The sequence below is a fragment of the Bombyx mori genome, chromosome 11 (genome assembly GCF_030269925.1).
Source record: "Bombyx mori chromosome 11, ASM3026992v2".
Lineage (NCBI taxonomy): Eukaryota > Metazoa > Arthropoda > Insecta > Lepidoptera > Bombycidae > Bombyx > Bombyx mori.
The window spans coordinates 5,548,237-5,572,178 of record NC_085117.1 but is presented as its reverse complement, the minus strand read 5'-3'; the positions used below and the strand labels follow the sequence as shown (position 1 = coordinate 5,572,178).

The window sequence follows — 23,942 nt, the reverse complement described above, 5'->3', positions numbered from 1 at the left end:
TAGCAGCGTAGCAGCCGACGTAGCGCAGCCGCCGGTCGCCGCGAGGAGTCACTGCGTGGAAGATCATGACAAGCGACCACTCGAGGCTCCTTGGGCGGAGCTTGCTAAAATTAGAATAGATATTTTATTTATTTTTATTTTATTTTATTTTATTGTATTTTTATTTTTTTAAATCCATTCGTGTCAAATGTCTGAAGCGAAATAGCGATAGACAACCGTAGATAGAACACAATACTCGTAATAATGAGTATAAAAAATTCATCTGGTTAAGCTCAGACAAACTTGCGACCAATAGAACGGCAAAATTAGAAAATATTTAGATTATTGACCCAAAAAGTAAGATAAAAATTGTCATTAGAAAAATCAGTAATAAGAAAACCAACCTTGTTATATAACGTTAGAATATTAAAAAGTTTACATGTCATGACATCATAGAAAGCAAGTACTAAGTTTAATGTTATTCTAAAAAAACCTAGAAAACAAGAATGTATATAGTAAGTGTCAAAGTAGATAACGATTAATATAAGCGCCCATTGTAAACATAAAAAGCGTTGATCTTATTTGAAATCAAATTAAACCTAAAAGTTATTCCCTGCAAATCGAACCAAGCTAAGGCAAATTAGCGGGAATCCCGGTACAGAATACAAGATGATGAATTAATGCATAACGTTTGCGGCTTAAAAGTGCGAGAGGCATAAATGCGAGAACTAGAATGAATGTGGTATTTAGAATAGTAAGGAACCGGTGAATTATGAACGGGGAAAAGCAGAAAGAAAAAAGTGTGTGTGTCCGCTCCGACGCACGACTGGAGTTTACTGGATATAAAAAATTAAACGAAACAATACGAGAAATAGTTCTATATTACGACAACACGATACACTACAGATTATTAACAAATTAACGAGACACAAAACAAACGACTAACAAATATATGAAAATACAATAATGAGAGAAACGCGCGATCAGTACGAGGCTTTGTGGCGGACTGCCGGCGCAGCAGCCCGGCGTCACCTGCAATAACGCGGCCGCGCGTTGGCTCCTGATTGGCGCGCGCACGCATCACGCAATCAGGAGCCAATCAGGCGCATAACGCATTTCGTGTGACATGCTAGTACGATTTTGGTCCCCATAATTTTCATACCCCGGGCCTATATATGTAAATCGATTCTAAAGGAGTAAACTCCAAAAAAAACCTAACCTAACCTAAACCTAACCTAATAGATTCAACATCTGGCTACTATCAGATAAGAATAGACGACGATCGTGTTACGAAACTAAATATAGTTTATTTGGATGATAGCTTATTCTTTGGAATGTTATATGATTACGAATGATAAGATCAGATTAATTTATGGATTCCTGAGCTTCCGTCTAGTGTGCCGCATATAATGATGTCTCTATTCCATTTCTAATTTCACCTCCTTATTAAACTTCCGTGGGCAAGTTATTCGTTGTCGCCAAAGCCATATAGGTCATGGTATTCTCACCATTCTCAGTTTACACGAATTGTTCCATGTGTCGGGTAATCCCGGTTTTGATTTGGGTTGTGTCTTTGATTACGGTTGGAAAATGTTGCCATGACATTTTACATTATCTACAGGATACGCTATGGTTTTTTTTCTTTTTAGTGAGGCCTTATCAAACCTGCCCTCTACAATTACTTATTTAAGAGTGAAACAAGTAAGTATAAGATATACTCCTTCACTAGATGTATCCACTGCCAAAAGAGTTTAACTCGTTTTGTATTAGAATTCGGGGAAAATAAATAAAACTACGATTTCAGGAATTCGGAGACTTTAATTCAATCTAATTAAAATTATTGCATTAAATATATTAAATATATAAAGGTATTAATAATTAGTTTAAGGTCGATAAGTATTGCTTAGGAAAATTTACATTAAGACGTATATAGAAACTTAATTTATTTAATGAATTGTATTAACAAAGAATGTGCAGACAAACAGACAAATTGTAAAACATTCCATTCTGGAATAAAAACTACATTTTAAGTTTAAGGCAAGAATAGTTTTTAAATTCTTATTATTTTATATTAGTTATATTAATTAAATATTTATATTTAATGAGCGAAGTATCTGAGCTTCATTCATAGCATTACGCGGCATGTCGGAATACAATATTACTAATTGCGCAACAGTAAAAAATTCTTTTCAAATACTACATTGACTGTATCTTTGGGCTGTTATGTTTCGCTTTATAATTTTCTTTCCTATTTTCTTAGCTGTGTAGTGTTCAGTGCTACGCACATTAGTGAGCTGTGTGTAGTGCTCGTAATCTGTAACTGGGTATTACTATAGTCCAATGATTACTCTGCACTTCCAACCTAATCTGGTAGATTTTTCCATTTTAGCATTTCCAACTTGTGCTAATTTGACACTAGTAGTATAGAAGAGATAAATATGTAATGAATGTTAAATTTATAAAGAGCTATGATTAGCTAAGTATGAGAAAGCACACACATGTAACTGAACAGTCGTCGAACAGGACTGTGTACGTCTCGCGGTAGTGACTTGTTACTCTCTGTCCATGAGCCTCGCGTGTATCCTAAGATTATTATTGTTCGTTTTCACTTATAATTATGAATTACTTCAGTAATTTAGCTATTGCATAACTTTTATCGCGGGCTTTGAGCGCAGCGACCGAATCAAGAAATTCCGAAACGAAAATAAAACCTAACACCCCACTCCGCCTACCATGTAGCTCGTGTTCAAAACATTCACACATTGCGCTTGCGTAGTGTTTATGAATAAGCACGCGGCGTGACGTCGCACTGTATGCGCATCATGAAAAGTCTGCCCATCTCTCTCTCGCGCGGTCTAGCTTATGAGTGTGAAGGGGACAGTTAATGTTTTGCTTATGTTAATGTTTATAAATATAAGTATAGCGTGGTCTTATTTTATTATTGTTTTAATATTAAATTACTATTGTCTAATTATAATTGAAAAAGTTGATAAAAAACGCTATGCAATAGCTTTACCGCGGCAGTCCCCGAGTGCCACACGTTTTTTTTTTAATATTTTGTGCTTCAAAGCGATTCAGTGAGAGCCGCAACTCCGGCCAATCTTTGATCATAAATGCTTCAACAATTATACAACTTATTACATTTTTTTGTGGCGTCATCACTTCGATATTTTTGTGGATGTTAATTAGCAGTAATGTTGTTCCTTAAATTATTAAAATCGTTTAATAGAATCACTAAGTTATAGCTAATCGAAAAATAGAATCCTTAAATCTATTTTATAGACTAATAAATATAAATTTTTAAAGTTAGACTTTATTGAAGGCTTCCATCAAGTGCAAATAGGAAACGTGAGTCAAACAACGAAAATTGTACGTTAATGTATAGTCAGTGCTTGTAGAATTATAATAAATAATGGAAGATCAAATTTATTTCAATACTATTTGTCACTTTATTATAAAGCATAGAACAATTAATGCTCCATGTTAAAGTTTCTTTGTCAATTTATCTAGATGACACATGGTTTACGCGCTCAAAGGTTTCGTGTAGAAATTAGTAATAAATGTTTGCTTCAACAGCTTGAACAGCTATTGACGAAGACATCATCACGTGCCAATTTTAAATCTATTCGAAAAATTGGTCTGCCTTACATGTGGGAGTTCCCAACTCAGCTCGTTGGAAGCAATTAAATACTGAGCAACGAACTAGGCTCGTGTTTAATAAATATAATATCATTAAGTACTTTAGACGACACATGGTCATAATTTCAAAGATTTATTATATACGTTATTGTGAGATCACATTCATTTTGTTAAGAATTTTTAATGAAAGTAATTGTTCACCGGCGCGTGCTAGAGCGTCGGTTCCGACGTTTTACTTTCTTCAGAGATGCTTCTTCTGTTATCTGCAAATAAAAAAAAAGAAATCAGATTGTATGAGAAAAGAATACAAAATTTTATATGTTGTGAAAAAATGTCAATCAATTCAGAGGTTAGTGGTACAGTTTTCCTCATACGAGGAGGTAGAGGAGGAGGAGGCTGAGGAAGACATTATGGAACTACAGGTGCGGTACTCACGACGGCGGTGACTCTGGCGGGCGTCGCGCCGGGCACGTCGGCTTCCTTTGAACTGGAAGGTATCGCTTCACCTTCACAACAACTGGAATGTATAACACGAAAAAATAGAGTTTCTGTGTGTGCGAGGCGAAAGCAGATCTAAGACATTGTATCATACAAATTTTTGCTTAAATTTTTATATGACGATACAACATCTCCAAGGTAAGTAGCAACCGGAACTGCATCGCCTAGTAATACGCTTAGACACGACGGTGGTGCTGCAGCGTTCGGGTTCAAATAGAACAGGGACCACATAAATATATATGTGTCCTATGCCTTTTTCAGCCGTAAAGCAGTAATGCGTTTCGGTTTGAAGGGTGGGGCAGCCGTTATAACTATTCTTAAGACCTTAGAACTGATATCTCGAGGTGGGTGGTGCATTTACGTTGTAGATGTCTATGGGCTCCAGTAACCACTTAACACCATGTGGAATGTAAGCTCGTCCACCCATCTAAGCAACAAAAAAAAAATGTAGTGAGTACCGCCAGCTGATAGTCAGCTGGGTAGACATGTGCGCGTCTATTTCTACGCGGTGTACCTGTGAGGTGCGGGCGCGGATCACAACACGGTGTCCAGGGTATCCAGGGACCGCAGCAGCGCGGGGTCCCGGCTGCACCAGCGCGCCAGCTCGTCCGGAGTCACTACGCCGTCTGCGTTCGTGTCGATCAACTGGAAAATATATCAATACTAAGTGAGCGCTGCGCTGTTAGATATGTCATATCCTGGAGTCTCCTGCGAGTGGAGCACATACATGGAAGATTCTGTCGACGTGGTCCTTGGCGGCAGTGGGGTGCGCCGGGGGGGCCACGGCTCGTCCCAGCAGCTCGTATATAGCTTGCACCACGGACAGCATCTCGGCGCGGGAGATGCGGCCGTCCCCTACCAAATGTACACACGCATTTTAATGACAAAAAAAAATCTCAATGACACTTAATATTAAAACCAATACCACTAGCAACATAATCTAGCAATAAGACATGAGCAATGGATCGAGATTTAAGAGGAATATTCAAGAAGGTTCGACTGCATTTTATAGCCATAGGATGGACCGATTCTAAACGGAAACAATCGTGGCAACACCGGAGCTGAACTGCACAACACCAGCGGGCTAGAGATACAACGAATAGAAAAGCGAAACAAAGTAAAAAAATGACAGTCACAGGGACTGCCGACACCCCGAGGGACCTGGGCGGGCCCCCCGGCGCGCACTCTGCGTGGCCGGGGGCTCCGTCTGTGGGGGAGTTTTGCTGGACTTCCACCGGGCGCGTCCGTAGGTGGCGGATAACGGGATCCTCTGGGAACAGTCCCACTCCCAGGGGTATCGTCCTTTTTGTTGCAAGGATTCTTAGGTGTTAGGGAGGTAGGTTAGGTGTAGGTGTAGGATAGCCTAGTTAGGCTTTGCAACGAAAGAGATCGGATGACGCGGACCAAAACCAGCAGGGGGAGTTGCGGGCTCTTCTCGTTGAGTCTCACATACCCCGCGCGCCTCTTTTGCGCGGGGACCTCGTAGGAGGTTCGGCCCTCTACCCGAAGAAAAAAAAAAAGGGACTGCCGACAGACAGCGGGGTATTCCGGGACAAAAGCGGCACCGTCTGGGCGGCCTGACGGGCTGCCGTACCTAGACGGCCGACGTTTTAGAACCTTCGATTCGCCTCGAAGACTCCGTCGGCCGGACGTCCTTGGAGTGAGCTGCGCCGTCTGGTTGTAGTGCTGACCGCGGTAACCCCCTTACCTCATCTGAGTTCTGACCTCAGAGGAGATCGGACGCTTGGGCGAAGAGTGCAGAGTAGTCGTTTAGTGGGTAGGGCCCTGAAAACATCGCTGGGCGCGCGGTCTCACAGTCAAGGACCAGTCCCACATACCCCGCACGCCCCCTAGACGCGGTGACCTCGTAGGAGGTTCAGCAAAAAAAAAGGGACTACCTATAGAATTTTAGTATTAAAATTTTAAATTTTATATTGTTCAAATTAAAATTATCAATATCAATTTGGTTTTCACATCTATTGACATTCCGGTGACGCGAACCCACAAGATTTTCATCTACCAACAAGTCTCAACGCGGCTGAAGAAGTTTTCACTTCAATATCTGAGAACTGTTTGAATTTTATCAGCTTATTCATTGTTAAAGATTATGAATGTTCTTTTTCCTTTACCTTTTCCTTTTCATTACCTTTACCTTTTCACAGTATTTTATACAATTTTTTCTTGACTGTTTCATTTGTATTTTAGTGAATACTTCATCGAAAGCTGTTTTTATTTGTTTTTTTTTTCGTGTCACAAACTGAAGTCATTTCATTATGAGGACCACTAGTCGGGTATTCGACTAGGCGGGACAGTTACAAATATATCACATTACTTGGTGTGACGTCATCATGATCACGTTCATTTCAAAGCCGCTTGAGAAAACAAAAAGGCAAGGGAGTATACCGATCCATCTGAAGCCATTCCTCAGAACTTCTTGAACTTTCTTTCACTTCCCGTTGAACGTCAGAGCACGACCGCTTATAATATTCTTTGTTCTGTAAGCAGTAAGGTGTACTATCGCTTACCGTCGACGTCGTAGAGCGCGAACACCCAGGACAGCTTCTCTTGCACGGAGCCGCGTGCCACTCGGGACAGGATGCCCAGGAACTCCTGCAAGCACAACACGACCACTAGACGGACGTACCGCCCCAGACACTACCCCTGCCCTCACTCTGTCCCCTCTATCTACCCACGCTCCTCCCTTCCACTTGCAACAAACACGTGCCAAGTAAAATAAAATGAACCGAATTAAGAGCCACCTAAATTGATCTAGGACAAGGCTAACACGTGAACCCCAGCGTGTACAAGACACAACGACGATGCTGAGGTCCATGGGCGACGGTGTTCTTAAACTTGAGTGGGATGCCGTATGCTCCCCTCTCTGCAGAGGCTGTAGATATGAACACAAGTGTGCAATCGACCCCAGGAGCCGAGCTACATCCTGACGAGAGTGATGCAGAAGCGGCTCAGAGCAGGTCGCGTGATGTCACACAGGCGGGGCGTCGCACTGGAGCTGTGCACACGCGACGGGGTCTCTATGCGAGCTCGCGACAAATTTGTGGAAGACCGCCATATAGAGTACTGGAAATGCTTAAAATTCAACAGTAAAACCAATTAGTTAGTTAGTTATTTACAAATCGTCGTGGCCTAAAAGATAAGACGTCCGGAGCATTCGTGTTGAAGCGATGCACCGGTGTTCGAATCCCGCAGGCGGGTACCAATTTTTCTAATGAAATACGTACTCAACAAATGTTCACGATTGACTTCCACGGTGAAGGAATAACATCGTGTAATAAAAGTGAAACCCGCAAAATTATAATTTGCGTAATTACTGGTGGTAGGACCTGTTGTGAGTCCGCGCGGGTAGGTACCACCGACCTGCCTATTTCTTCCGTGAAGCAGTAATGCGTTTCGGTTTGAAGGGTGGGGCAGCCGTTGTAACTATACTGAGACCTTACAACTTATATCTCAAGGTGGGTGGCGCATTTACGTTGTAGATGTCTATGGGCTCCAGTAACCACTTAACACCATGTGGGCTGTGAGCTCGTCCAACCATCTAAGCAATAAAAAAAAAATAAAAAAATTATAGTACGTTAGATCCGGCTCACACTGTAGGCCACGGTTGACGACACAAGAAAAAATAATTATGTTTTAAAAGTCACCACTAAATGGCGCTAGTTAAACCCTATCGAAGCTTTCTACCCGACCTGATTAAGATTGCTTAATAAATAAAATAAAAGTCAATAACAGCTCTTATTAATGTAACCATAGTCGGTTACGTGTGCTTAAAGTTATCGATCAAACTAATTATATATTACATCATTATAACGATATTACATGCCAATTCTCATTGTGAACAGTCGCTATTGTGTTAAACAAAACAATAGTCTAAGAACACAATTGCTACGTATTAATTTCAAATCATTTAATAATTAACATCTCACCTTTATACGTCATTATTAGCAGTATACTCAAAGGTGCTTGTTAAACGTGTGGTTTCCTCTATTCTCCACTAGATGTCACTAGTAATCGTAAGTGCATTTTCTAAAGTCCCCAGTTTAACTCGAATTTATAAGCAGTTTGATCTTTTCGCCGCCAGATGTCACAAGTTATAAATGAAGTCGCTTTCTTCAATTCACGATCAACATAATATATATTTTTAATATTTAATTTATTAACGCGCGAGAGGGCGCTCCAGTGCGAGCGTGCATACCCTTCCTGTTGTGTACGCCATTGTGAGTAATTTACTGAAGTATCACTTACGGCACAATGGAGCGGGCACACAATAGATGTTGTGGTGAATAGATGATAAACAGGTAGTTGAGGCTGCGCGAATGTTTCGTACAATTGTTGTAATCGATCGAGGTCACTATCCACTTGGAGACACTATCGGAGACCGTAGGCCACAACAAGGGTTGGAACTCGACCTTGGAGCATGAAGCCGAGGTCTCAAAGACGATGAGCTCACACCGACACGCTATTCGTGTGTAATGTGTGTTGTAGAATACGTAGCGCGCTCGGGACAGGAGACCACGGGCTGTGTGCTTAGTGCGAGTTTTTAGCGTTCTCGATAGCGTAAAAGTTAACTCAAATTTGTATGCAGTTGGTACAGCGCTCCTAGCGGCAAACGTTCCAACTCCAAACAAATATTAGTGAGTGCGGGCGGCACTGTCAATAACCGTGTCCATGGCTACACCGGAATTGCTTATTTGATGCTTATGCGTGATGTCCCATCACAAGTCGGACTGTGGACTACTTTATTCAACAGAATAAAAAAATAAAAATAAACTACATCAAACACTCGCAAGTCTTACATGCAAATTGAATGTTTTCCTTCAAAAGATATTCGCAAACAAAAGTCGTTTAAGTGTAACGCGAAGGAAATGTACAGTCGCGTGCAGCGGGGCCCGGCGCCGGGCGGTCTAGCGCTGTCTCGCTCGCACCTAACGCACAAATAAACTTTTCTCGCTCTCGCAATAAGACTCATCAGACTATTTGGTCGAGGGAACGTTTTGGGCCAATTTATGTAACTGGATCTGGACCGTGCTGCCCACCGGGACCGGCGAGGAATGTGCTGAGTTTTATTTGAACATCGCCAATAGATGGCGTTAGTTGTAACATTCAATTGTGCCATCGATGTCTATATAGTTCCAAAACAAACACACTGGAACTGATATTTTTACTGGGCGACTCTTTTTTAACGCGGCAGAACACAGTGTGCACATCGATAATTCACTTTAATTTAGAAACAGTGCGACGGTAATAAAATATTTGGACGGGAGCTGACGCCGTGGTGAGTTGAAGGTTAAAGGAGATACTTCGGGAATGTTCGAACGCGTTCGGCACCGGCCGGGGTGCGGAGGGGGGGGGGGGGGGGGGCAATGGGACAGAATATATATGTTATAGCGGAATTATATTATAAATTTGTAAACGCAGACAGTTTCAACTACTTCTATAACCATTAACTCATTATCATACTGTCGGACCAGGAAGCCCGTCAATTTCTCGGTGTCCTCTTGTCCTCGTTCGCAGGAGGACAGAGCAGCTTGGCTGATGTACAGGTTCAGCTACATCTCGTCTCCGGCACTCACCTCGAAGTTGACCCTCCCGCTCTGCTTGTGCTTGATCGTGTTGAAGACGTAGTGCGCGTACTGCGTGGCGTCTGTCGACAAGGCACAGGCGGCTGCGTGAGGTGGCGCAGCACTCACGGCCTGCGATCGGCGCGCTGCGCTAGTATGCGGCGACGGTAACCACCCTCCATCGAGCGATCCGTATTATAAGTCTTCGTTCTGTTATGGGGTCCCTCTCCGAGGTCGTTTTAAAAAAGAAATTGTATTTAATTAAAATAAAGTTTATTGTGTTATTTATATATTATTATTATTATATATTACAATGAGGAGGGGACCCTTAAGCAACCGATCGACGTGAGTGCTGAGAATAGACTGAGTGAATCGCGAGCTATTTGTGACCTTACTCATGAAACTGCTGACAACGCATAGATACCGAAATGTATGACCGAGGGCTTTGTCATCCACTTAGAGTTCAGTACACGGTTATAACAGTTCGTCCCTACATAAGACCTCGTGTGCTCTGGTTCTTCTTATTTCTCAATACCGCCAGGTATTGGTGGCGGCTATACGATCTTGTAACCACTTAGCACTAAGTGGGTTGATAACGCTCGGTCCCAATAATGTAAGTCATATAGGAGGCTAGCTCCTAAACTTGGCCAATTAGAGATAGATTTTACGATATTCTTTATTTTTTAACTTTTTTTTTATTGCTTAGTTGGGTGGACGAGCTCACAGTCCACCTGATGTTATGTGGTTACTGGAGCCCATAGACATCTACGATGTACCCACCTTGAGATATCAGTTCTAAGGTCTCAGTATAGTTACAACGGCTGCCCCGCCCTTTAAACCGAAACGCATTACTGCTTCACGGCAGAAATAGGCAGGGTGGTAATACCTACCCGGGCGGACTCACAAGAGGTCCTACCACCAGTAACTTAAACGACTTCAAATAATAAAGATATACTTAATGAGTAAAAATATAATTTGCATGAAACAGAACTCACCGCCGAGCGGGAAGAACTGACAGAATATGTTCTTGAAGGCTTCCTCGTCCACTGCCCCCGACGGACACTCCTGCAACCAACCGAGCAAACACTCACACACACACACAGCCGTGAGCACACTGGTATGGTGGCAGCAGAAACCTGTTTGAACCCGCGGTACATGAGCTTGATCTCGTGCGTGGTGAAGCGGCTGGACCGCGCGAGGGCGCTGAGAGCCTCCGGCCGGTGGCGGGTCGGCAGCGCGGCCTCCGGGTACTCCTCCTCCGCTGTAGACAAACGAACGAACTCGTATTGAAAACCGCAACGTAACGCAATGATAAAAAAATGTGTGGTGTCGTGGGACACCGGATAGGAACGAAGTTCCTTATTACAAAAATATTATTTTTAAGTTCTATTCGAGGTATAAAGAAAATAAAACTGGAGGTTTCGCAACAACCCACGGTCATTCAGTAATGTGCGTACTTATTGTGGTACACTTCATTCACGGTTGCTTGCATAAAAGTTAGTGTTTTTTTTTTTTTTTTTTTTTATGATTGAAGGATTACTGGTGGCCCGAAGGCCTTTCCAGTTTCACCAGGACAGGTGGGCGAGCAAAGGCTCAGCCAGGAGGGGTGGGATTTGCTAACAACTGCCCGAGCGCCTCCGAAGGAGACCTAACAACTCAAGAGCAATTGTTTCGCGAATGAATCTACTACCGGATCGGAATCGCGACCCGCTGAGAAGATCCGGCGAGAAACTCAGCGGGCTGATGCATGGGTTAGGTTGCACGTCGACCTCTTTGTCGAGTTCGACGAGTACGGTTACCGGGGTCCCTAAGCCTGCCCCTAGTATTAGAGCTGAAGGCATCTAATGCAAAGGTTATTGGATCTGATGGATCCGTAAGGACGTGTCTAGGGCGTCGACGGTGACTGGCTCCTGCATGATCAGGATTTGGGGAGTAGTCAGCGGCGGCTACGATAAGGCGATTATCATGACGCATAGCCTTATCGAAGTATCGTTCCGACGCTGACTTCATGTATTTCCGAATTGATTCGAGGCCCAGGTCGTCGTGTAGGTCAACGTTCCTCATGAACCACGGAGCCCCGACAGCTAACCTGCAAAAGCGGGATTGTAGGGATTGGAGGGTGTCTATGTGTGTGCGGGCCGCGTGAGCGAACACCACACTCGCGTAAGTCATGACGGGCCTTATGCAAGTTTTGTAAAGTGTCACCTTGTTCCGAAGGGACATTTTACTCCGCTTACAGATCATGGGGTAGAGTCTACCGAGAATAAACGCGGCACGGTCACGGACTGATTTTATATGCGGGCGGAATGTCATCGATGCGTCCAGGGTAACGCCCAGGTACTTGACCTTCCTGGCCCAGGGTATTGATTGACTAAAGAGAGTAATCGGGGGTGTGAGATTCCTCCTCCTAATACGGGAGGAAATCCGTGTGGAGCTTCCCCTCTGAAATAGCACCGCAGTACTTTTCGCTGGGTTGATGTCTATGCGCCATTTTCGGAACCACTGTCCTAGGGCTAGGGCTGCGCTCTGAAGCTTCTTCGCGATTAGGGACTTGTTTCTACTGGAATAGTAAACAGTCGTGTCGTCGGCGAATAAAGCTAAATGGGTCGGCGGCGACCGGGGAATATCGTTAACGAATAAGCTAAATAGGAGGGGTGAAAGGACAGAGCCTTGCGGGACTCCAGCTGTGAGAGGTCGTGGGGAGGAGCGGGTTCCCTCGACTCGATATCGAAAAGAGCGGTTCGACAAGAAGTCCCGTATGATGAGCACGAGACTATCCGGCACACCCATGTTGAATAGTTTGAAAATCAAACCGTTGTGCCAGACTTTGTCGAACGCTTTTGCGACGTCAAAGAAGAGAGCTCCCGTGTATAACGGTTTTGGCCGATTAAGCCCCACAAGAATGTGCTCCGTGAGGCGGTGCACCTGCTGAACGCATGAGTGATTTGTGCGGAATCCGAATTGTTCATCGATGAGAATGCCCTTGGATGAGACGAAGTCTCTGAGGCGTTTGTAGAGCAGACGCTCATACAGTTTGCCTAGAGACATGAGGAGGCTAATCGGGCGGTAGCTCGTCGGATGATTTTTTGGTTTACCGGGTTTATGTATGCCGATAACGTCCGCTTCTTTCCACACCGCGGGAAAGATACAGTTCGCCATAGCGGCATTAAAAATAGATGCCAACATCACGATGAGTTGGACGGGTAGAAGTTTAATAACGCGGTTGGATATACCGTCGGAACCGGGAGCCTTGCGAGGACGTAGGTCTTTGATCAAGTCTTTAACTTCCATCGGGGTGACGGGTGGTAACGCATCCGAGGGTGGCAAGGAGACTCTGCGTTCTACCTCACTGTCTACTAATTCTACATGAACAGGGTCCACGGATTGAGTGCTGGGCGTGCACTGGGTTTGCAATGTATCGGCCAGCAACTCTGCTTTTTCGTCATCATCAAACGCCGCGAGTTGGCCTGAGGGGCCTACGAGGGGGGGCATAGTTACTACCGTATCCGATTTGAGAGTACGAGCTAAGCGGTAGTAAGACCTTTGGGAGGGCGCGAGTCCTTCTAAGAAATCAGACCATCTGGCATCTCGGACTTCGGCGATGCGAGACTTTACGTCGCGTTGTAGGGCACGCATTCGAATACGATTTTCCGCGGTAGGATACCTGTCGTAGGCGCGTATCGAGGCGTTCTTAGCTCTAAGGAGTTCCCTAATATCATCGGACAATTTGAAGCGGTGAAGGAAGTCCTCCGCTACAACTTGTTTCGATGATCTATCTAATGTTGAGGTGATGTGTGACGTTAAGATGTCTATGGCTTCAGCGGTATCCTGAGGAGACGGTGTAGAGTCCGGGTTAAACGGGAGGGATGGTGGATCAGATTCAGCCAGGCTGATGCCCAGCGTGTGCCAATCCACCACAGTCCTCGTGACGGGAACGGAGTCGGGAGCGCGACCGAGCTTCATAACGACGGGACGGTGGTCTGAATCTAACTCTGAAACTACTTCGATCGAGTGTAAGCTCAGAGTTACGTTTTTTAATAACGCTATGTCGAGTATATCCGGGCGATGCGCGATATTTAGCGGGTAGTGAGTCGGTGTTAGCGGAGCGACGATATCGAAGGCGAGATCATCGACTAACGCGTCAAGCCGCCTGCCATTCGGGGTTGTGGTGTGTGAGTTCCACCTGATGTGTTTACAATTTAGGTCGCCCGCCAGAATGACAGAGCTCCCCATGCCGAGCAGCGCCTCGATATCACTGCTTAGAACGATCTTATCCGGTGGAAGATAAACGGACGCGATAACGATCGGCGCGTGTCCCGTCAGTGAGATTCGGCACACTGATGCTTCGATATTAGCGAGCGCGGGAGGATCGAGCGGGACGCAATGCAGGGCTCTTCTATAGTAAATGACGGTACCACCACCACGAGCAGAGAGCCTGTCGTTCCTGACCATGTTATAGTTCGCGATTTTAGGGTCACGGCGCGCGGGCTTAAGTAGGGTCTCCTGCACTAAAAAGATATCAATTTGATGGTCACGCAAAAAGTCAGAAACCTGATCACGTTGATTTGCGAGACCGTAAGCGTTAAAAAATCCTATCGTTACGGATAGGGGCTTTATTCTACTTATATACGCCATTGATTACCGGCGGAGTGAGGGGAGGACGTACGTATTTAATGACGCGTATACGTCGGCGTATTCTTGCACAACGGCGATAAAGTGTTGTGCAGTGGAGGCAGCGCGAATGGCGTCGCCCAAAGCGTTAACGCGCTCAAAGTTGATCGACTGAAAGAAGTCGATCGCTAAAGCGAGATTGTCGGACGCGGTCGGAGGGCAAGTCGCGGGAGAGGGACGAGTTGCGGGGGCGGGACGAATTGCGGAGGAGGGAGTTGTAACCGTGTTCGTGTACGGCAGCGGTTTCGCCCAAGCCGAGACACTGGGCACCGGCGCCGGAACGAACGCTGGCTTAGCCTGCGACACAGAGGGTGCCGAGGCTTTGATGTCTGGGCCGGAAGCTCGGAGGCGGTTTTGGCGGGCGACGCGGCGATTTATTTTCGGGGCTCGGGGGCATCCGCGGTAATTTGCGGGGTGACCCTGTGTACGACACAGGACGCAGCTAGGCGGTTCCGTCGCGGTTTTTTGATCGCGAGTGCAGAGGGCCGTGGCGTGATCTCCTAAACACTTGACGCATCGGGGTCGCGCGTGACAGTTACGGGAAGAATGCCCGTATAATTGGCAGTTATGGCACTGGCTAGGTGTGCCTTTCTTGTGTGGGGCTTCGACGGCGATTCCGGAAAGGCTACAGACCGTTCGGATGTTAAATATTTGCTTACCCTCGGGGGAAGGCTGGAGGGCGACGAGAACCATGTTATATGGCTCCCTTCCGCGACCTGTGTGCATGCGGTGTACGGAGTTAACCGGTAGGCCTTGTTCGAGAAGGTCAGCCTTGACTAGCTCGGCATCCAACTCTTTAGGGATGCCACGTATGACGGCACGGAGTTCGCGCTCCTCCTGGAGCGTATACGTGTGGAAACTTATACGCTCCTTACGGAGGTAAGAAGAGAGGGCCCTATGGTCGTCGGGTGTTCGAACCTTAATTTGAATGCCGTTCGCGAGGTTACGGGCATTCGTGAAGTTGATATTTTTGGCCTTAAGGGCCAGGGAAACTCGATCCCAAGCTGCCTTCTCTTGGAGGATTACCGGGGGAGGGGTCTGGGTTTTATTTTGTGCCACCGGACGCGGCGACGGAGTGGCACGGGCTGGAGGCGCAACGGGAGTCTGAGGGCGGGGGCGCGACGCGTTCGCGGCTTTGCTAATTTTAGCGGCCGCGGGAGCTCGAGACTCCGCGGCACGCTTCTTACCCTTTTGTACCAGGGTGAATCCATCCGTCGATGAGGCGGGAGCGAGGTCGACCTCCATCTCCGAGTCAGAGTCGGAGGACGAGGAGGCGGGCGCAGGTGACCTACGAGCAGGTGTTTTGGAGGGCACGACGGAGGCTGCGGATGATCGCGCTGCTGGAACGGTGGCCACGGCGGACGACGCAGCAGTTTTACTCGCCAGTATAGGCGACGCGGGAACGGCAGGCACGACGGAGGCTGCGGTGCTCGATGCAGAAGCTTTGCACGCAGGTACAGGCGACGCAGGAGCAGCGAGCTCGGCGGAGTCCACGAGAGGGCTCGCGGTGTGATCGGCCTTGAAGGCCAGAAACTCTGAGGCGAGCTGTGGGTGGCGAAGTCGGAGGAATTCCGCGAATACAGCGTCCATGATCGCTGAGTGCCCAGGTGGGGCGGCCCCGGGTCTTGAAAACACTCGCCTTGCGGCGAGGCCCCAACTTCTCGGACCTGAGCGGTTCTATTGAACACAGGTGGCGATGCGGCACGATTACTTCAGGACAAAGAAAAAACACAACCAAACGGAAATAACAAAAAGAAACAGAACAATTAAACACTTCCAGGAAAACAGTTTGTCGGCAGATGTACCACGAACACAGAAACAACAAAAGGAAACAAAACAAATAAAAACTTCCAGAAAGAGCACTTAGTCGGCATATGTACCACGAACACAGGCCGCGCGAACAATGGCCGGGCTAACAAAAGCCGGGCGAACAAAGACCGGGCGATCGAGTGGTCGATGAGCACGTCCGCACGTGACGGGTGCCTCTATCGGAATGAAAAAGTTAGTGTATTGCGCAAACGAATGCTCTGAGATCGTGGTCAATGAATAATAAAAAAATATGTTATTTTTTGTACGTTATTACAAAGTTAAGCCGTACACTGTGTGCATTACTAATAAAAATCTTACATTACGGACGTTTTTTCCCGGTTAGAGTACCCCTCCGCATCATCCCATAAGGAACTTCGTTCCAATACGCAGTCTGAAGGCTCTTTCTATGCATCATCAGACCGGCGGGACGAAGTACGTCATAGACAAGTTAGATGGTGACCCGGTAGGTAGAATCCGGGTAAATGATAACATCAAAACGTGGTATAGACCTTAATCAAACTGGTGCGATCATTCAATAGGTATCTTTGTGAGAAAAAAATTATGTATCAGCCCCGAAGCGAGACTAAAAGGATTCTTTAACTGCGAGTGCTATTTAATACGAAACAAACAAAGGAAGTAAATGAACGAAAGCATTTTACACTCATAGCACAGCTATTTAAATTGATTTTATATTATCTGATTACAAATACATGTGCTGCCATCTATTGACAGGTAGGTATGTATTTACGAAAAATATTTTATGTTTAAAAAATTCTGCTTCTGATACCAGAAAACAAGTCGTGTTAATGCAAAAAAATCTAAATTAATAAATTGTTCTACGCTTCGGCACACACCGCTGTCTTTGAACAACGCCCGGACCCACACAAAAAATTATATGATGGCGCGAAGATAGTGGGGCCATCTATCGAACTGGGGATGCAAAACTACTAGTGTAGTTGTGGACAAGCACGACATGAGGCGCACGTGTCTAAACGTCACTCGTCGCTGAAGTCTTGGCGCGGCATCAGCTCAAGCAACCGCCTTGAATACTCACTTATCGTTAATAGTGTGAATACAGAAAGAAAGAGATTAGATCTAGTGCTATTTGCCTGCAAACCTACCCAAGCAGGAGAATGTCCGGTCATACACGACTTTTTGTTTAGCTGAACTAAGACGAAGCGAACTCTAATTAAGAGCGTGCGCTGTGAGTAGACCCGGCGCCGAGTGTCGGCTGAGTGTCGAGTGACTCGCGCGACACTCGCTTTGATCTGTTCTGACACTGTGACGCGTCTGTATAGCACAGAGACTGCACAGATAATATCAAACAAACTGTTATCTTATACCTTTAAACGAGCAATTCTTGTATAAATAATATATATAATCTGAATCTCGGAAACGGCTCCAACGAGTTTTATAAAATTTAGTATACAGTGAATTTCGGGGGCGATAAATCGATTTAGCTACGATTTATTTTCAGAAAATGTTGTGTTAGAAAATGTATTCGTGTTTTCAATAATCAACTTTATTGATAATCAACTTTATGACTCTTCCCGACATCTATTGGCGAATAATAGTACTATTTTTCAACTAACTGCTTTAAAGACACAATAACACTAAAGCTATTTCAGCAGATGGCGCTGTTAAGCCACCCGAAGCCAATGAGTGTTTGGTTTAAGGTTAGACCAAGAAAATGAATTGTTTATTTATATTTGTGTCTTTTTAACTTACGTGTTCACTTAAAAATGCCTAAAAGATCTTGGAATATTTCATCATTTTATCAATGTGTAATCGTATTTAAATATAATTACCTACTAAAAAACACAATTTATCAACAACAAAAACCGGTCATCGTCTAGGATATCATAAAACGTCACAAAGAACTTCGGCCGCCGTCGGTCCGTACGATGTGAATCAATCCTCATTCCTCATCATATCTCAATAAAACCCAAGGTCCAGTGTCGAGTTAACATCGGGGAGGTGGGGTGGGGCGGGTCTGGGACGGCGGGTGTGGATGTAGTTTGCACCAAATGTAAAGCTACATTAATCTCTGTCGTCTGAGAATCACTTGAAAGTGTTAACGAAACTATATAACACTAGCGGCCCGCTCCGACACCGCTCGGGACTTTAGCAAAAATTACAACGATATTTGACGTTGATTTATTTTTTTTAAATAAAAGAGAACTTATTGCGGCAAAACTATAATAGTTAGACATATGCTGTTGCGACACTTTTTGTAAATAATAATGTGTTCTACAAAGTCGTAGTACATTATTTTATTCTATCATCAATAGTTTTCGCAGGGCACGCGATGTAAAGAATATTTAAGGTAATTTTTATACACCTTGGGTTACATTATTGGAGTTTTAGTAAGGATCCCTTTTTTTTTCAAAACAGATTATAGCCTATGTCACTCGAGAATAGTGTAGCTTCCAAACAGTGAAATAATTTTTCAAATCGGTTTAGTAGTTTCTGAGCCTATTCAATACAAACAAACAAAACTTTTCTCTTTATAATGTTAGTATAGAAGTATAGATATCGAGGGCTATTTGGCTTAAGCGACATTTTTGCAACTTTACAACAGAACCATTTAAAGTTTAAGAAAAAACATAATAACAAAAAATCTTCTTCAGATATTTGAATGAGTTAAACTTAATTGAAGTTCAATTAAAACATCGAACTGTTGATGCTGATACCAAATAAAACGGACCTTTAATTACAAAGATAAATGTCGCTGAAACCGGATAACCTTTCATCCCCAGATATTTACTTAATGCACAGTTCGTTTTCCGTCTGCAGATCGAGGTGAGCGTGACATCCGTGTATAGGACACATTCATTTATAGGAGACATTCGTAAGCAGTTTGCTTAGTGCGAGTTTTTTAACGTTCTCGAGAGCGTAAAAGTTACCTCATATTTTTGTATGGAATGGGATCGTTTGCGTACGTTTGCCGCTAGGGGCGCTGTTCTAACTGCATACAAAATTGCGTTAACTTTTACGCTATCGAGAACGTTAAGATACTCGCACTAAGCACACTGAGTTCCGCGTCGCGTGACCGGCGCTTCATGCGGTCAACTCAGGGCTCCTCAGTGGACCGACACGTTTATTGCCAGTGGCGTAAGTGTAACAGACACGCATTGTCTTAGATGTTCTTTTTCCGGCTAGCTCGTTAAAGCTAAAACAAATTCCCGGCATTTTAACGAGAAAACTGTACTTTTTCTTTTTGGAACGAAGTTCCTCATGGGACGATGCGGAGGGGTACCCTAACCGGGAAAAAACGTCCGTAACGTAAGATTTTTATTATTTATGTATAGTCTTAGTATGATGGCTATACAGTGTCTTATGTATAGTCTACGTGAAGACGGTTATTATTATTAATCATATAAATAGCTGTTTCTTCGTATATTATTATTATATATTTTTTATAAATCATTGTGAATAAAATAAAGTTGATAACTTTGTAAAGTAGTTTTATTTTTATTTTTATCAATAAAAAATCATAATAAAAAAATGTATACCCGAATAATTATTTTCTTTATACCTCGAATAGAACGTAAATTTAATATTTTTATAATCAGGAACTTCGTTTCTATCCGGTGTTCCACGACACTACACATCTTTTTGTAAATATCACAATCGACGACGTGTTTATAATAAAACTAGCTGACCCGGCAAACATTGTTTTGCCATATATAAGATTTCTAGGGAATTTCTAGTGTAGAAAAAAAAAACTAACTTATTGTAAGTGTGTAAGGATGTGGTAAATGAGTGAAAGAGGCATGTAGCGCTGTGAACTATGAGGGAATATATAATAAAAATAACAAAACCTCATTCAACCACATAATACCTCAGTATAACAAAAAAAAAAGTCCAAATAAAAAAAAATATGATAGGGGTGGACAACCCTAATCACTTAGGGGTATGAAAAATAGATAGTAGCCGATTCTCAGGCTTACTGAATATGCATAAAAAATTTCATGAGAATCGGTCAAGCGGTTTCGGAGGAGTATGGGAACGAACATTGTGACACGAGAATTTTATATATTAGATACATAAATGTTCTGTTATATGACAAACGAAGAGGAATGAGATGAAGTTTGTGTCCGCTTCAGTGAACCGAGACGAGATGACATGGAATGAAGTGTATCAGTTGAACAGTGAGAATTTGGTCAGACTTCGGTTGATTTGTTAGAAGAAACCGAGCAACAACTCGTCGTGGCCTAAAGGATAAGACGTCCGGTGCATTGGTATCTAGCGCTGCAAAATTATAATTTGCGTAATTACTGGTGGTAGGACCTCTTGTGAGTCCGCACGGGTAGGTACCATCACCCCGCCTATTTCTGCCGTGAAGCAGTAATGCGTTTCGGCTTGAAAGGTGGGGCATCCGTTATAACTATACTGAGACCTTAGAACTTACATCTCAAGGTGGGTGGCGCACTTACGTTGTAAATGTCTATTGGCTTCAGTAATCACTTAACACCAGGTGGGCTGTGAGCTCTTCCACCCATCTAAGCAATAAAATAAAAAAGCCACGTCTAGCAGAGGCGCTCACAGATGCCAAGCGGCTCAAAATCAAAACGTAATGTAGAAAACTGACTTGAGGAGAGCTTCACGTAAAACTCCAGTCGGAAGATATCGAGACTTGAATAGGAACTGTGACGCTGTGACGAGAACGTTCCTTCAACATTCTGGTTGTGTTCTAGAATGTTCGGGGCACGGAGCATTGTTACGGCAGACGGTGGTCCGACCTCATGCTGTGAGGCGTGTTTGTTGGACTCACGGCGAGCGAGCGCGGAGATGTGAGCACACGGACGGCTGCTGCTGTCCAGAGTCATCATACTTTTACGTCTGTTCGCCTCGTGGGTGGCGGACAGTTTGCTCTTTGTGACGTTTGGAACACTAGTCCCCGCGGTCACGGGGGACGGGCGTCTCTGATCAGACCCCCGTTACCAGCGTCTCAGAGGAAAAGGACACATGCTTTTTACACTATTTGTTAAAGTGCCTTGTTTTTAAATAACCAAAATAACATAAAATTCAACATGGACATCAACAACTTAAGATTATATAAAGGGGTGAAAAGGTATTTGGCTTAAGCGAAATTTATCTTTGTAATTAAAGGTCAGTTTTATTTGGTATCACCATCAGCAGCTCAACGTTTTTAATTGAACTTCGATTGAGTTTACCCCATTAAAATAACTGAAGAAGTTATTTTGCTAGCATATTTTTTTCCAAATGCTTAAAGCTTTAAATAGCTCTCCTGCAAAGTTATAAAAAAGTCGCTTAATCCCCAAACATTTTTGAAGTGAAACTTCTTTATCGGCGTTGGAAAAAAATTTACCGTCACATTTTTCGGTTACGCGTCACATTTTTCCGTTACGCGCCATCTTTTTCTTGCCCCTACCACGGTTGGTTCAGACGAAGAGTACTTTCACTTTCTCCAACGGAGTAGGGATAGCATTAATGTTTCACTTCTTACGTGTGTACACTAGTACACGCACACATTTTTTTAATCCCTCACTATTACATTAAGATAGTTACAAAAACAGAATCCAACTGTAGAGAGACGGCTGGCATCCCCCCACGAACTGTACTGTACAATAGCAAAAACAATAGTTGTCCCGGTATTCCCCGGTAAGCTCTCCGCCCCGAAACTTACAATCGATAAAGCTCGAAGCTTTGATGTCAAACTTTGTGTATAAATCAAAACTGTAACACTGCGAACTACAGTCTGTTGTACAGCCCGCACTAATATATACTGAATCTCTAAACACTGGCGTGACACGCGACTTTTCCTTATACATAGACCTCATAATTGAGTCGTCGACCTCAACGAATTTACTCACGGCTCAGTGAGCGGTCCACGGTCCAATGAAACACCGTACTGGAAATTTCATTGAGATTTCTGGAAGCCCTTTGAACTGGGTGAAGTCTGCCCTGGTGGTATCAGCACAGTACAACAAAGCAGGCTTCGCGTGGTGATGTCTATGGGCTCGTTATCCATAAACAAACTCGATGTACAAACTATAGACGTGTATTAAAGTTCGTCGAGAAGGGTCGCCGCTCGGACATTCTTGCTGCGGACCACGGACCGACTCCAACTATTCGGAGGTCAGTAGTTAGGCGAGTTGTGGGTAATGGCGAATAACTCGCGCAATACTTGCTTGATGAGGAATTTCTTCTTGAAAACTTATTCTCAAAACATACAGGGTCGTTTTACTGGTGGTAGGACCTCTTGTGAGCCCGCGCGGGTAGGTACCACCACCCTGCCTATTTCTGCCGTGAAGCAGTAATGCGTTTCGGCTTGAAGGGTGGGGCAGCCGTTGTAACTATACTTGAGACCTTAGAACTTATATCTTAAGGTGGGTGGCGCATTTACGTGATAGATGTCTATGGGCTCCAGTAACCACTTAACACTAGGTGGGCTGTGAGGCTCGTCCACCCATCTAAGCAATAAAAAAAAAGCGTCGCTTTACTAAAGATTCCTGATAAAATTAACGTCAATCACAAATATTTCCACAAGTCAGATAGAACATATTTGCTACAATAAATAACAACCCACTTCGTAGAGAACAGATACACGTAGGATCATTAAAAATAATATCTAACAGTATCATGATTATATTTTACGAAGATCACTTCTTGGAGAATAAATAATAGTTTAAAAAAACTAACAAAATACGCTTTTATAGAAAATCCAACTAAAAAAGTAGAAAATAAATTTTAATAAATTTGAATTAAAAATAGTGTAAGAAAAAATGATTTTATTGTAAAAAAAGCGTGGGGTGCTTTTCAGGATATTATCAAAATAACCCTTCTACTCATATCTGTTCATAAAATATTTAGAACTACTGATACCATACACCCCATAAAATCGTATTTTGTTAGTTTTTTTAAACTATTATTTATTTTTAATTTTTTAGTTGAATGTCATTTTTTTTTAATAACTATTAATTACCTTAATAAGTATACAGAATTTCGAGTTAATTCGACGTTTTGAAGGGGGTCAAAATCATGTTCAAAGATTCCGTTACATACTAACATACATACGTCTTAAGCTAATAAAAGCGTATTAAAAAAATGCAGCATCCAGAGAGGAGACTCTTACACTGGTAAATGTTGCTAGACAACGTGGCGTGGCCTCACGGGGCACAGGACCAGCTCTGTTACAGGCAACTGAACCTCTTACTAATCCGCCTCCACCATTTACCATGATGAATGTCGCGGGTATGTTGGCTAAACATCCTTAAAGATTAGATTAGATTAGAAACATCTAGACGTTCTTAAACCGTCTACGGCCTGATGGGTGCGGCACCCCTCATCTTTGTTTTTGTTTCATAGAAGCTAATGTTCAGTTTGTTTGAATAGGTCGCAAAGATCACAAGATGGTTTTGATGTGTAATTCGAGATGTTTGTTCGGAGCAAGTTTACTTAGACGATACATGTGTGCCAGCAGGCGATCTTATCCCAATTGTTACTGAGACGATATCATGTGTGCCCTGCTGATTCTCTCAGCGCCACTTTCATTACCCTGGCAGCAGGATATTGTGCAAAAAAAAATAAGTTTACTAGATTCCATCCGGCTCTAGAGATGATGACTAGATGAGATGACATGTGGAGAGTTCTTAACGGCAGGCAGCGGTTCGGCTCTGCCCCTGGCGTTGCTGACGTCCATGGGCGACGGTAACCACTCACCATCAGGTGGGCCGTACGCCCGTCTGCCTACCAGAGCAATAAATATAAAAGAATCATTAGCTTTTTTAGCTTTTTGTG

At 43.9% G+C, this 23,942-nt stretch overlaps 1 protein-coding gene across 3 annotated transcripts in view; it reads right to left on the bottom strand.

Annotated features, from left to right (window-relative positions):
* Positions 1–1,777: 1,777 nt before the first annotated feature.
* The window catches only part of LOC101739911 (Kv channel-interacting protein 4), a 36,185-nt gene continuing 14,020 nt past the window's right edge, over positions 1,778–23,942 (bottom strand). For 2 of the 3 annotated variants that reach the window (XM_021346687.3, XM_038014109.2), the window contains exons 3-10: positions 10,832–10,956; positions 10,691–10,760; positions 9,708–9,778; positions 6,642–6,726; positions 4,844–4,971; positions 4,631–4,761; positions 4,054–4,135; positions 1,778–3,881 (exon numbers count right to left, since the gene is read on the bottom strand). In XM_021346687.3, the coding sequence (XP_021202362.1) occupies positions 4,651–4,761; positions 4,844–4,971; positions 6,642–6,726; positions 9,708–9,778; positions 10,691–10,760; positions 10,832–10,956 (590 nt within the window). In that variant the 3' untranslated portion in view covers positions 1,778–3,881; positions 4,054–4,135; positions 4,631–4,650. The remainder of the gene's footprint in view (positions 3,882–4,053; positions 4,136–4,630; positions 4,762–4,843; positions 4,972–6,641; positions 6,727–9,707; positions 9,779–10,690; positions 10,761–10,831; positions 10,957–23,942) is intronic. The other variant, XM_062671065.1, reaches the window with a different exon arrangement.